This window comes from Gavia stellata, chromosome 14 (assembly GCF_030936135.1).
Source record: "Gavia stellata isolate bGavSte3 chromosome 14, bGavSte3.hap2, whole genome shotgun sequence".
Classification (NCBI taxonomy): Eukaryota; Metazoa; Chordata; class Aves; order Gaviiformes; family Gaviidae; genus Gavia; species Gavia stellata.
The window spans coordinates 9,775,743-9,788,555 of NC_082607.1; the positions used below are offsets into that span (position 1 = coordinate 9,775,743).

Sequence of the window (12,813 nt, forward strand, 5' to 3'; positions counted from 1 at the left end):
CCAAGGACCCAGAGGAAAAAAAATTCAGGTTCCCAGTCCCACACCCACCCCCTTGGACTGTCCACTCGGGCCAGGAGCAAGGCATCACTGGTTAAGTCAAATTGCACCAAAACGTATTTGTTTTTTTCTTTTGCTTGCCCCATTGCTGTGCTCTTTGCCCCGATTCCTCTCCCTTAGTCATTCCTCCACCCATCGCAAACATAATGGACCAGCAGAGCCACAAAGACATGCACATAATGAACCTAAGTGACCGTGTAATCTCATTATTGTCACCCTCATCCTCCCTTGCCCCTTTTCTCCCTCCCCCCATTTGTCACTGTTGCTGATTGTGTCATGGTTAAAATTAGATGGAAGCTCCTCTGTGAGCGGCTGCATCTTTCCTTTATCCTGAGCACCTGGAGTGCATTAGGTACTTTGCAACTACTCATGATTTATAATAGGCTTGAAGTAGGAGGCAGCCTGTTTTAATGCTCACCTTTTTACATTTTCGAGCTGATTCACTAGCCGCATGAGTATCTTCCATCCAGGCATGTCTACCTCATGCCAGCAATTCACTTGACAGAACAATTTTGGAGGCAATGGCAAAGGAAGGAGAGGGGTTACTACTTACGTGTAATAAAGAAGAGTGACTCAAATTTGATGTAACTTATGTAAGATGTGTTCTGGTGGCTCTAAGTGCTCACTGGGCTTTCCCTGTAATGAATATCATATTCTCTTTATGGAAAGAAAGTGAATAAAATAATGCTATTTGCGAAAACAGCCAGAAGCAGAGCCACCCCTACAGTACCTTATCTGTGCCTTTGGAGGACGCTTAGCGTTGACCAGGCACCTCTCTAGGGCCCACTGGAAGCGTGGGATGGACACAACACGAATAGACAGCGGTGTCTGCCTCCGACTTTCAATCAAACAGGTGATGCACAGAGGATAAGGGGCAAATCCTGCCTCTCAGACGTGTCTGCTGAAATTCTGCAGACCGTGAGAAGCAGCAGTCCGGTAGCCAGAAACAAATTTGGTTGTATTAGAGGGCAGCTTCTCCTACATGTGGGAATGCTTTGTACAAACGATTAAGTCAGGTCTGAAGTGACTGAGGGATTTTATTTTAGAAAGAAAACAGCTCTTTATTCTTTTTAGTTACTTCCTCTTAACAACGGAGGAAAGGCATTGATGGGGGAACGCCACGGCCAATTCCGAAAGTGCCCGGGGATGCATCTGGGTGGGCTGCGACGCCGAGCGCGGCAGCCGCCGCTCCACCGCAGGTCACCGCGGCGGCTTCTGCTCCGTGTTCGGTCCCGTGCTGACACCTGCTGCCGGCCGGCAGGAGCGACGAAGCCGGCCAAGCTACCGAGCACCCCGGGGCCGCTAGTTTATCGTTCGGAAGAGGTGGTGCCGGTTCCGGGAGGCTTTTCGTGCAGAGGGCTCCGGGGGAAAGAAAGCAGGACGAAAAAGCAAACCCTCTGCGAAAGCACAGGACAGCCAAGCTGTCACGGAGAGCCGGTGCCTTTTGCTGCAGCCGGGAAGGTCGAGGGATACAGGACAAAGCTTGTGAGTAGAGATAACATCTTTTGTACGCCCGCTTTACCTGCAGCAGGCTTTCAGGCATGTAAAATCTCGATGCCGGTGTACTTCCCCCCCCCGCCCTCCCTGCCAGTCACTGTCGGTGCCACAGGCCGGCTCCCCTTCCCCGCAGGGCCGCAGTAGCCGAGGCAGCAGGGCTCCTCCCGGCGGGGCGCTCACGGGCGAGTCCTGCTCAAGTCAACGGCTGAGCAAGAGCCGGCCAACGCGCTCCTGAAGAAAACGGCTTGTTTCTGGAACTCTGCCCGTGACTAAGAAGGATTTATATGCAGGAAGGCTCCAATAAGGCTCTGGCGGCGCCGGAGCCCGGGAGCAGCTCGGCCTCACAGCAGGCGGCCGGCGGCAGAACCGGGACCGATCGGCCGCAGGGCCTGCGCTGACGCCGCGGGGACGTCCGGCCCTCCCGGGCCTGGCGTGAGGGGACACCGAGAAGCCGTGTGTGGCCGCACAGCTCGGGGACCGCCTGCCCGTGTGCCGCCTGCTCCCCGGCCCGGGCAGGGCAGGGCTCTGCGGCCGCGCCCGGTGGCTGCTGGCAGCCGCCATGTTGGGGCGGAGCCCCCCAGGGAGGCCTCGGTGCCACACGCAAACCCGTCCCCTCACCACCAGGAGGCGGCGGGGCTGCCTCGGTGCCACACGCAAACCCGTCCCCCGCGGCGGGTGCCGCTGCTTAAGCATCCGGGCCCTGCTTGCGCGGGCGGTGATGCGTCACGTCGCGGGGCGTGCTCCGCCTGCGCTGCCGGGGCTTCGCGCCGGAAGTGACCGGAGAAAGCGGCGGGGAGGGGCGCGCCTCCGGGTGCCGCAGCATAACCCTTCCGGGCGGGGGCGGCTGCTGCCGGGCGGTTCCCGCGGCTGAGGTGCGGCGGTATGGAGTGAGGCGCGGCGGTAAGGAGCGGGGCGGTGGGCGGTGGCTGGGCCGAGCCGGGCCGGGCCCTAACGGCTGTCTCTCCCCCTCAGGACGGCGCGGGAGCAGCGGGGCCTCGCCCTTCTCCTCAGGCGGGCCGGGGCTATGCGAGGGCCGCGCTGCCGCCTCCCCTAGGCCCGGGCCGCGGCGGCGGCGGGCCCGGCGGGGGAGCGGCGAGCGGCTGCGGGGCCCGATGCGGGAGTACAAGGTGGTGGTGCTGGGCAGCGGGGGGGTGGGGAAGTCCGCCCTGACGGTGCAGTTCGTCACCGGGACCTTCATCGAGAAGTACGACCCCACCATCGAGGACTTCTACCGCAAGGAGATCGAGGTGGACTCGTCCCCCTCGGTGCTGGAGATCCTCGACACGGCGGGTACCGAGCAGTTCGCCTCCATGCGAGATCTCTACATCAAAAACGGCCAGGGCTTCATCCTCGTCTACAGCCTGGTCAACCAGCAGTCCTTCCAGGTAACCTCGCCCGGGCGCCGGGCGGGGGCTGCAGCTCGGTGGGGCGGGGAGGCGGCTGGCCCCGGCGCCCCCTCTTCGGATGCAGCCCTTCCTACCCTGGGGAAGGCGCTGGGCCGAGGAGGGAGTTTTAGGGTTAGCCATGTGTGTGTATAAGCCCTTTATCTCCGAAGGGGCAAAAGTGAAAATGCCCCGCTTGAAAGTGCATTTGCCAGCCCTGCTTCCTGATGGAAAAATGCTTGCTGTGCAGGTACTTATCAGGGTGCCACTATTGTTAAATCCCACGCAGTGTTGGAGAACAATGACCCGCTCTGCTTCCCCAGCAGAAATCATTTGGCAGTCCCCTTTTATGAAGAAATCACTCGACATTAAAATCGAAACTTCCCTTTTTTTTCCCCCCTCCTTCTTAAAAGGCCTGCTTCTTCAGTTGGTCTTGAAGAGAGTCTTGTTGTTCTGCAGTTATGACTTGTTAAGTAAGCTGCTATTTTCCGCCCCCTCCCCCCAAAATATATTCCTGTCCAGAATAAGCTCGATGCTTTCACAGCGTAGGTGGTGTACTGGAGAGGAGAAGCAAGCCGTATGTGATAATTTTTCGGTCTGGATTTCATTTCTACTATTAAAACTCTACAAAAAATGAAAGTATCTCAGTCAGTAACTGGTCTTAAACTGCTTCTAGAAATGAGGCTTTATTTGTGGGGAATAAGTGGATTTAGCAGCACTGCACGCAGCGCAGGGATTTGCAACTACTGCATTGGCTTCAGTTGCTGAGTTGGGTGTATTCCAGCTGCTCGGCAAAACCTTGCACACCCCCACTGAAGCAGAATGTTTGCTTCTGCTGAAGGCTAAACTTTATCTTAGCAGAGGCCTCGAAATAGCCAGAGTACAAGCTGAAGGCATACTTTCTTTGGAAAACAACAGCAATGACACCGGGATGCTTCTCCCCTCGTTTTCGCTTATTTTGGGGGCCAGTGAGTGCCCATTATTCGAGAAATGCACATACAGTTAGTAATCCACCCTGTTGATATTTAATGATTCTTGTCTGTCTATAGCATGTTTACTCTGAAACCTGTAGGTGTAAACCATGCTCTGCAGTTCTTTTACACAGTGATAACTTCAAACGCTTAAATTGCTTTGTCTCGGAACTATGCAAGAATTTGTAGAACTTAGCAGCACTGATAGTAACTTAAAACACTCAGGGGGCAGAGGAGGCTGACTGAGACTTTCAAGTGTAAACTCCCGATATTAGCTCAGACTTGAATAAATGCATCTCCAGGTAATAAAATCTCTTTACAGCATCTCATTTGGTTACTTACATGCGATTAAATGTGTTCACAATGAATTATTCTAAGCATTCGAGAAGTGAGAAGACTCTATTTAAATTACTAGCTTTCTCAAGCTGTAAACTAAACACAGGCTTCCTAAATGATTGTGTAATGGTGTGCTACTGCTAATGTTACAGATGTACAGACTTGAGACAGTTTTTTCAGAAAGCTGAAATCAACTTTCAAAGCAACTGTACTGTATCTTCCTCTAGCTGAACTGAAAGTCTCTCTTAGAGTACAGCAGTCGTTTTCTGTTTGTATATATGCATGCATTTTATAAAATGTGTATGCATTTGTATAAAATGAAAAAGAACTTTTATTAAAGATGGGTAGTAAACTTTCTCTGAGTTCTAGATCCACATAGATATGAATTTAAGAAGTCTTCTGATGTATTTTGAATGTTCAGTTGCATGTGAGGGTTATTAAAATGTGCTTCTGTAGTGGTTATATAGCAATTTCATGTGATTACTTACACGTACTAACCAGTTGGATTGTTTGAGCAGGACATCAAGCCGATGAGGGACCAGATTGTCCGGGTGAAGAGATACGAGAAAGTTCCTCTGATCCTAGTGGGGAATAAAGTGGATCTGGAGTCGGAGAGGGAGGTCTTATCTGCAGAAGGCAGAGCCCTGGCTCAGGAGTGGGGCTGTCCCTTCATGGAGACATCAGCCAAGAGCAAAACAATGGTGGATGAACTGTTTGCTGAGATTGTCAGGCAAATGAACTATGCCTCCCTGCCTGAAAAACAAGATCAGTGTTGTACAACTTGCATCGTCCAGTGAGAGAAATTAAGAAAAACCTCAATCATGGCCATACAGAGCAGGTTGGTGGAACAGTCATAACTAATTGAGGTGCATAAGCGTGCTGTTTAAGTAAGCAGATAAAGCACGATAGGGAGTCTGAAATTAAGTAGTCTAACCTGGAGGTAGCTTTCCTCTGAAAGAGATGGAAGCTTGTGCATTCGGTTGCATATGATGACTCGAGTCAAGTGGACTTCTGGCATTATTTCAGTAGAGTTAGTCAGGGAACATTGCATTTACTTGCAGTAATTTTATAATGAGACAAATTATATGATCTTGTCTGCACCTATTTTGAGTGTCAGTGCTGTATTTGACATTACGTTATCCTTAATAATGTTTTGTGATGTTGCAGTGGGTTTTGTTATTGGTTGTAGTTGGTATCTGAATTATTTTCAAGTAATGGGAATTACCTTGGAGTTCAGTGGGGTTATTGTGACCAAGTTTCCCAGTAGTTTTGCTGAGAAGACTTTGAGCTTGTTTAAAAATAAGTTCTATGGTATAGAAACTGAATGTACTTAGAGTACATTTCTGCCTTATCAGTGCAATAAGTTTAAAAGAGAATCACCCTGTGTTGTGAGGAGTGGCTTGAAACCCATGTGTACTAGTCAAGGATGTGTGCAAAGTGCTCTTCATCTAAAGTCTCCAGAGCAGAGAACACACTATAAAATGGCTTCCCAATGCACCACTCTCCTATCCCAGTGACTCATAAGAGGTGTGGCAAGAGTGCAGTGTTCAGAGGGGCCTCTGTAAAGCCTCCCCTGTCTCAGGTATTGCTTTGATTTTTTTAATATTTTTTTTTTCCCCTGTAAGGATAGCTGCTCTTGGCGCTTCACACACACGGTGGTCTTTTTCAGTACCTTTTTCACCTGATTGTGTAAATGGATCAGGTCCTCCCCTGCACGCAGCATCACTTATTCCTGTGTGAGGTTGTTCTGGACCCCGCACTGCTCTTGTTTTTCCTCATAGCTGTTGCAGGTCTGGTTTTGCCATCGGCTCGAATCCATGTTACTGAAAAGGGCTCTTCTACATCATTGGTACGCTCTGCATGCAGTCAGCTAGTCCATCAGACCTTTGGTTGTCTGTTGGACCTGTCTTGGGAAACAACTCTGAGGCAAGTGCAAGGATGAGGGAGGACATGAAAATTCAGGGGAAAGAACTGCCCCTCTTGACAGCTGCACTGATTGAGGCTTGGGCTCTGACTGCCATGTTAGTAACTCTTGCTTGAGTCAAAGGAGCTTTTTGTGTCTGAGTGACAGGAGGGAAAATAGGTTATTACTGGAAGCTTTGGACCATGTATCCTCTTTTAATCTTGAGTGCAAGGTCAGAGAGTGAAGTCTCAAAGCTTGTCTTTGAGATTGTTATCAAGTGCTTTGTGAATGTAAAATTTTAGATACTCATGACCCTAGCACTGTCATGCTAAAGATAATACACAATGTTTTTATCTCCAGTTCTGTGAAATAAGGAAAGGCTGCTGTCACCATGTAAGAGGTGTGTGTAAATTCAAGATTTGCTTGCTGAAAGGTGAGCAAACTGCTTGTATTGGAACAGAGAAAAATACAAATAAAATATTTCCTTGTACACTAATTCCTAACACATGCAGAGCCTTATGGGGTTATAGGAAGGAGTAAATCAAAGGAATTACTGCTTTTTTAATGGAGTGCTGCGGGGTTAATACCTTGAATCGCATGTAGTAATGCAATGTTTCAGCTATTTCTAAGGCAGCTTCACAGATAAGAGTATGTGGACTTGAAGTATCATGCCAAAAGTTATGGCAATCCCCTGGGTGACTAGTGGTTCATCTTGTGCAGACTGCTGTCTTCAACTCTGACAAAATCAGGCCAATTCATACTTCCAGAGTTGGTTACTTCTAAGGGAGGCTTCTCTGTAACCTGGCGGCTTCTGGATTTAGCATTAAATATGAAGTTTGATCTTAAAGGTTAAATTGAGGCAGGGGGCAGGGCCGTATGTTATTTCTTTGAATCATAACTTACGCCTAGATTTGATGAGTTTCCTAAGCATGCTCTTGCTGCGGAAGAAACATCTGTATTCTTACATCTTTGTGATCTCTTGAGATAGAGGATCCTAAGCTTTTGTAATTCAGATCTCCTCTCCTTCATTTTGGCTAGCTCATAGTGTCATGTCAAGCCTCTAGCAGCAGAATACTTTCTTGCTTCTAGGAGATGCTGTTTCTGCCCAATGTAGTCTCATCACCTGTGCCAAACAAGTAAGTCTTTCCTTCCTAAGCAGCTTCCTGTTCAGACCAGATCTCGCTATGTTGGGAATGTCTTGTCTTATTACTCATCCTGGCGATTCACAGGCTTCATGCTCCGTATCTCTCATTTCAGCCTCACACTTCTGGGGCATTTTCTTCTTCCTGGCTCCCACTCTGTCCTTGTTCTTTGACTGAGTAGGTGTAGGATCTCATTAACTTTATGATAAGCCTTTGCTGCCTGATAATTTCTGTCTGGTGTGCTCTAGTGTAGGAGAGCTGCTGATGGTGTCTTGTGATAGCTGTAATCAGCTTTGTAATTCTTCTGCTTATCTGTGATCCAGGGAACAATTGCTACTTCTCAAAGATCTGCTTTAGTAGTGACCCCTCCTAGGTAAAGTGAAACTGAGGAAGTGGAATCAGCTGTCTGAAAACCTGTGTGTAGGAAGTGGGCTTGAACTATAGCTCTATCCTAGCACAGTCTTAATCTCTGAGTTCTGAGACCTGTCTGTGTCCAGGAGGAGTCTTAGGTCTAGATCAGTTAGTTCAGAACGAAGTACATAGAAACAGTTTGTGTCTCTACAGTTCTGCTGGAGAAACTACTGGGAGGGGTGGGGGGTGGAGTAGATGCTAGACCTGGTTTTATTTAAGGCTGTTTCAGTGTCAGTTTTAACTAGCAGGTAACACTTACCTCTTTTTGGTACTGATATCTCAACCTATCTGTCAAGTATGATGTTGTGTATCTTCTTCAATGACATTTTTGAGTAGCCCTTGCTTAAATTACTGTTCCAGTCAGCCGCCTTGGGTGAAACGAAGGATGGAACATAACTACATAATCAGGATAACCCATAGTTCCTTTTAAAAATGTGCGTTGTTCTTGCATCCTGTTTCCCCCACTCCCCTTTCCTGCTTCTGCAGTGGTCTTCTGTCATCTCATTATTGCATTCAGAGATGTGAGATTTCCAGTAGCTGCTCTCTGTTCCTTGCTCTAGTATTTCTCTTGAATTTTCAGTATGACAGTGTTTCCTATTTTAAATATTCTTTAAAATATGGCAACTGTTACAGTGCTGGTGTGTTAAAGGTTGTCTGTAGAGGTACTAATCGGATTGGGAACACCTTAATATTGGGGTGAAAGACTGTTGCTGATTAGTGATTTCTGTCCCCTCCTTTCATGAGTAACTGACGTTAGCAAGTGCTGAAGGAAGAGTACTCTGCTCTAGGGATAAAAACTGAAAGTATACTGTCTTCTGGTCTGTGTGGCTATGCAACACAGCCAAATTTATCCTAGTGGATTGTCTAACATCCCCCTTTCTCCTGCCTGCTCACAGAAGAGAATAGAGTATGCTATAGAAATTTCATGGGCAAGTGAAGCCAGATAAGTATTATACGGTGCTAATTGTAGTAACTAAACACAAGTTAAATTAAACAATGACAAATCTGAATTGGGAGGTGCCTAACCTGCAAATACAGGGATGCTGAAAGAGCATGTGGAGGAAAATACCATTACTCGTTTTCTCTGTTCTTACTATCCCCAGGAATTCTTTGCTGGCCACAGCACTGGATGCTGGATTTAGGTGAAGTTTTGGGATGGATCTAACTCTTGTAGGATTAAGAACTGCACTGTTAAATGGTTTGCCTCTGCTGTGCTCTAAGCAAAGGTAAACCACCTGTTAAGCAGGTCTAATCCATCCCCGTTAAAAGCTAAGTGTTTCTTTGCTCTTTGGATAGTGCAGGGACCCTCCCCATGTAAATCTCGTGGACCAGCAACAATGCATGGGGGGACACATGCCCACCAGACTGGGTAAGAATTACTGTTAGTTGGAAAACGAACAACCAAGCAAGCGAAACCTGGCTGTTTGCTCCTGTCAGTACAGGAGTACTGCTCCTAAATGCTGTGGGTGACCAGTTATTAGGCAAGAAGGGGAACCCTGACTATGTCAGAGCACTCTGTCATGTCAAACTGTTAATTGAGAGCAAATCAACAGCTAAAAAGAAATGGTACAGTAGGAAACATAAGGTCCTGACTCCTATGAAGAAATGGCTTAAAGAATAGAGAAGACTCATCAAAATCCCTGAAAACCCAAGCATCAAGCTTTAATGAAGTGTATGCATGTGCATATAAAGGACAGGTTTCTCCAGACTTTGAGTTTCGGCTGAGGCTTTTAGGATATCTCTGCAGATAAATCTTATGAAGTGCAAGCAAGTTATCAGAAATACAAAGATGTATTGGTCACATTGGTAACACTACTTACATTTGTGTGCTTGGTTGAGAACAGTGGCATACAGTTCTGTTCCTGCTGAGGCTAAGTCTGATGAATGCTAAGGGTTTTTTCGTAGTAATTCAGAAGATCCGAATTCAGAGAATTCGGATGTCGAAACTGGTGGCTCATCTACACATTCCCAAACTTGTGCAAAATGCCATTGCTCCATGTCACTGGGTGCTTTAGTGCCTCCTCACCACCAATGCAAAGCCTAGAGCATGTATCTCTGTACAGGAGCACTTCCTAGCTGTTTCAGATCTCTAGAAGCAATTTAGTATCCCACAGGGGCAGCTGTTACAAAGTTCATACCAGTAAGTAGCTGTAGTGGTATAAGTAGCTCGTAGTTCATAGCACCTGCTTGCCTCTTGTATTACCAGAATTAGAGGAAGAGAGCTTCAAGAATGCCCCTGTGTAAAGCAGTGCTTTGGAGCTCAGTACGGAAAACTAGCTGTTCAGCACTGTGGGAGAAGCTGAATTCACTTTGAATGTGTATTGAATATGGCTTTCATTAGTTATTTTGTTTAAATTGCAGATAAAACTCAGAGGAAACTTGCACAGATGCTGCTTTGGAGAACTTTCAGCCCAGGTTGCAGAGCTGAGCCTTGGTAAACCTGTCTCTATTACAGCACATTGCCATACATCTAAGTGCATAAGGTTGGTGGCCTCCAGGATCCACACACCTTAATCAGAATGCTTAGCATGTTTACCATAAGTTTAAAAATCTGTTCTTTATCTATCAGTCCTTTTATAGCTTTCTAAGTTCATATAATGGCTAATATGCAAGAGTTCATTTTTAATGTTTTAATTGATTTCTTTAATCAATTTCTGAACTTGTATTTATTAAATACTTAAACTCAGTATTACCTACTCAATGCCTTTTAAAAGAAGAGAGTTTTAATGGAGAATAAATTGAGCCTTAAACAAATGGTTACTTCTGTATATTACCTCGCATCAGTGCTTATTTCTATTTGCAAAGTTTTCTCCTACAATGTAGTTGGTCATTCTTTGAGACTTTTTGTTTACGTGTGACAGTGTCATGAAAAGATACTGAAGGCACCTCTGTTGTATGGATGTAGTATCCCTTTTCTTGGCAAATGCAGCTGTGATATTGTGTTTATAAGTGATCTGATTGGACAATAGGGATTACTTGGAATGGGATGTGAAGTCTCCAGCTGATGTTTCTTTTCTTGCAATCATGAGTTTCTTAAACTCGTTTAATCAAAAATGACAATTGTAGCATTGAAAAATGGCAGCACACTTTTCCTTCTGCTGAGTTTCTAAACTTGCTTGTTTACAAATAGCTTCTTTATGCCTTTGAAAAGGGATAATGTAATCCTTCAAAATGGGCTGTATGCCTAGTCAGTCAGCTCAGCTTTGCCTGGCACATTAAGAGACATCTAGTAGACCTCTGCACATGTAAATCTAATGCAAATAAGATCACTTTACATTTTATAGTTCCTAATATTTGTCTTTCTGAATAATATTTTAAAGCAATATTTGTTAAAGTTTTTCTTGCACTGTCACAAATTGCTTTTTAGTTTGTTGTTTTTTCCCAATAAACCAGTTTAATATTAGAGACAAGTTGATGTAACAAGCAGAAAAGCACCAGGTTTCAGTGATACTAACTGCAAGCGTGCTTTAAACAGCCATTGCCTTCCTTACTGTTTACCTGATCAACATTTTCGCTGAATACTTGAAAATTTTAACAATAACACAGGTATAAAGAGCAGAATGAAAATGTACAAAGAACAGGTGAAATTTTTTTGTTCAGTTTTATTAACATGTTGCATACATGAGAGCTTTTTCTAGCAGTGGTTTAAAATGTGTAATTTTTTTTTTGCAGAAATTTAATAACTGCAGCTCACTTACTGCACCAAAGTTCTAGGTTTTTAGGAGCCCAGCTTTAGTCATTTGAACATGCTTCTAGAAATGTACATTCTTTCCCTGTAATAGCTAAATAACTTTGAGAAAAGCTCCAGTAAAAGCAGTGATGGATATATGAGGTTAAGCAGTTTAAAACTCATGAATTGTATTGTGGATGATGGCATTTAAAACAATAAAAGATCACCGGTACAGTATCTCAACATTAATGTGTTTTATTGGTAATAATGCAGGCTGACTTTACAGTGTTAGCAGAAATAAAGATTCCGAGTCTACATTCAGTGTTGAATTTGAATCCTTAAAAGAAGAGTACACCAGGTTTTCTGCTTGGGTATCGAAACATCTGATTTTTTTAATTTTTTTTTCTTGTGGGGTTACTTGAAATTTTTTTCCCCTGTTTGTACAAACTTTATAAACAGGCTGAGGCTAATACTTAGGTTTGCACTTTAATATCAGAATTAAACCAAACCTCGTATTCAAAGTAGATTTTTTTTAAGTGGTGTTGTTGATCTTTTTTGTAGGTTGTAAGGAAGTAATAGGAAAGACAAGTAATTCATAAAGATTTTAGTTCTCCTTTGTCTAAGGGGGAAAAAGTTGGTTAATATTAATCAGTGGTTTGTTCCTATGGGTAGTTATCAAACCAGTGTTCATTTTCATTGACCTCAGCGCAAAAAAAAAAAAAAGAAAAAAAAACAACCTTAAACTTGAACTAGCTTAGAGTGACAGGACTGGGAAAACGAGAGATGGTTTCTTCAGCACACTTTGGGGGGAAAAAGGGACCAAAAGTTATTTTAGGCTTCCTCAATAGATTGCATGTGAAGTTGCTTATTAGAGTAAGAGGCTAATAATAAATGCAATATGTATTGTCTTTACTATGGCATCTGTTTAGGAGTTGTTCAAATCACTGCAGTAGGGCTCTACAAATAAAAATGTAACCTAACATCATGTATCTAATGTACTGTATCTTTATCAGTGATAGGTGAAATCTGGAATAACAAGTGCAAAAATGGAACAATTACCTATAATGCTTTGTAAAAAGTTTTTTCCAGTAGAGTTCATTCTTGTCATTTTGTAAGACAACCCTACAGTCCACCTGTTTGTAACTTTTTTAATAAAATAGATACCTGTATTACCAAACTGGGGTGACTAGTCTGTGTTCAATTTCTTCTTCTAAAGTGGGCTGAACTGACAAGCTGCTGCTTTTTTTTTTTTTTCTGAAGTACTGGTTATTCTAAACATAGTAACCACATCTGAATTGTCATGAATGACTCCTTCTGGCTTGGGCAAACAGGATGTACCACTGTGCCTGGACTGGGTGTAAAGCTTGCAGTCTCAGGTGCTCTGAGTAGAGAGGAGGGGGAGCAAGGGCCATGCATTACCTTCCTGTGCAAGGCAGGGACTCCT

The 12,813-nt window shown here is 44.9% G+C and overlaps 1 protein-coding gene across 1 annotated transcript; it reads left to right on the plus strand.

Moving 5' to 3' along the window:
• The first annotated feature begins 2,666 nt into the window (after nt 1–2,666).
• RAP2C (RAP2C, member of RAS oncogene family) lies at nt 2,667–12,530 on the plus strand. Its single transcript, XM_059824643.1, has 3 exons — nt 2,667–2,939; nt 4,762–5,081; nt 10,061–12,530. Exons 1-2 carry the CDS (start codon nt 2,667–2,669, stop codon nt 5,038–5,040), a joined length of 552 nt encoding a protein of 183 aa, XP_059680626.1. The 3' UTR covers nt 5,041–5,081; nt 10,061–12,530.
• The last annotated feature ends 283 nt before the right edge of the window (nt 12,531–12,813 follow it).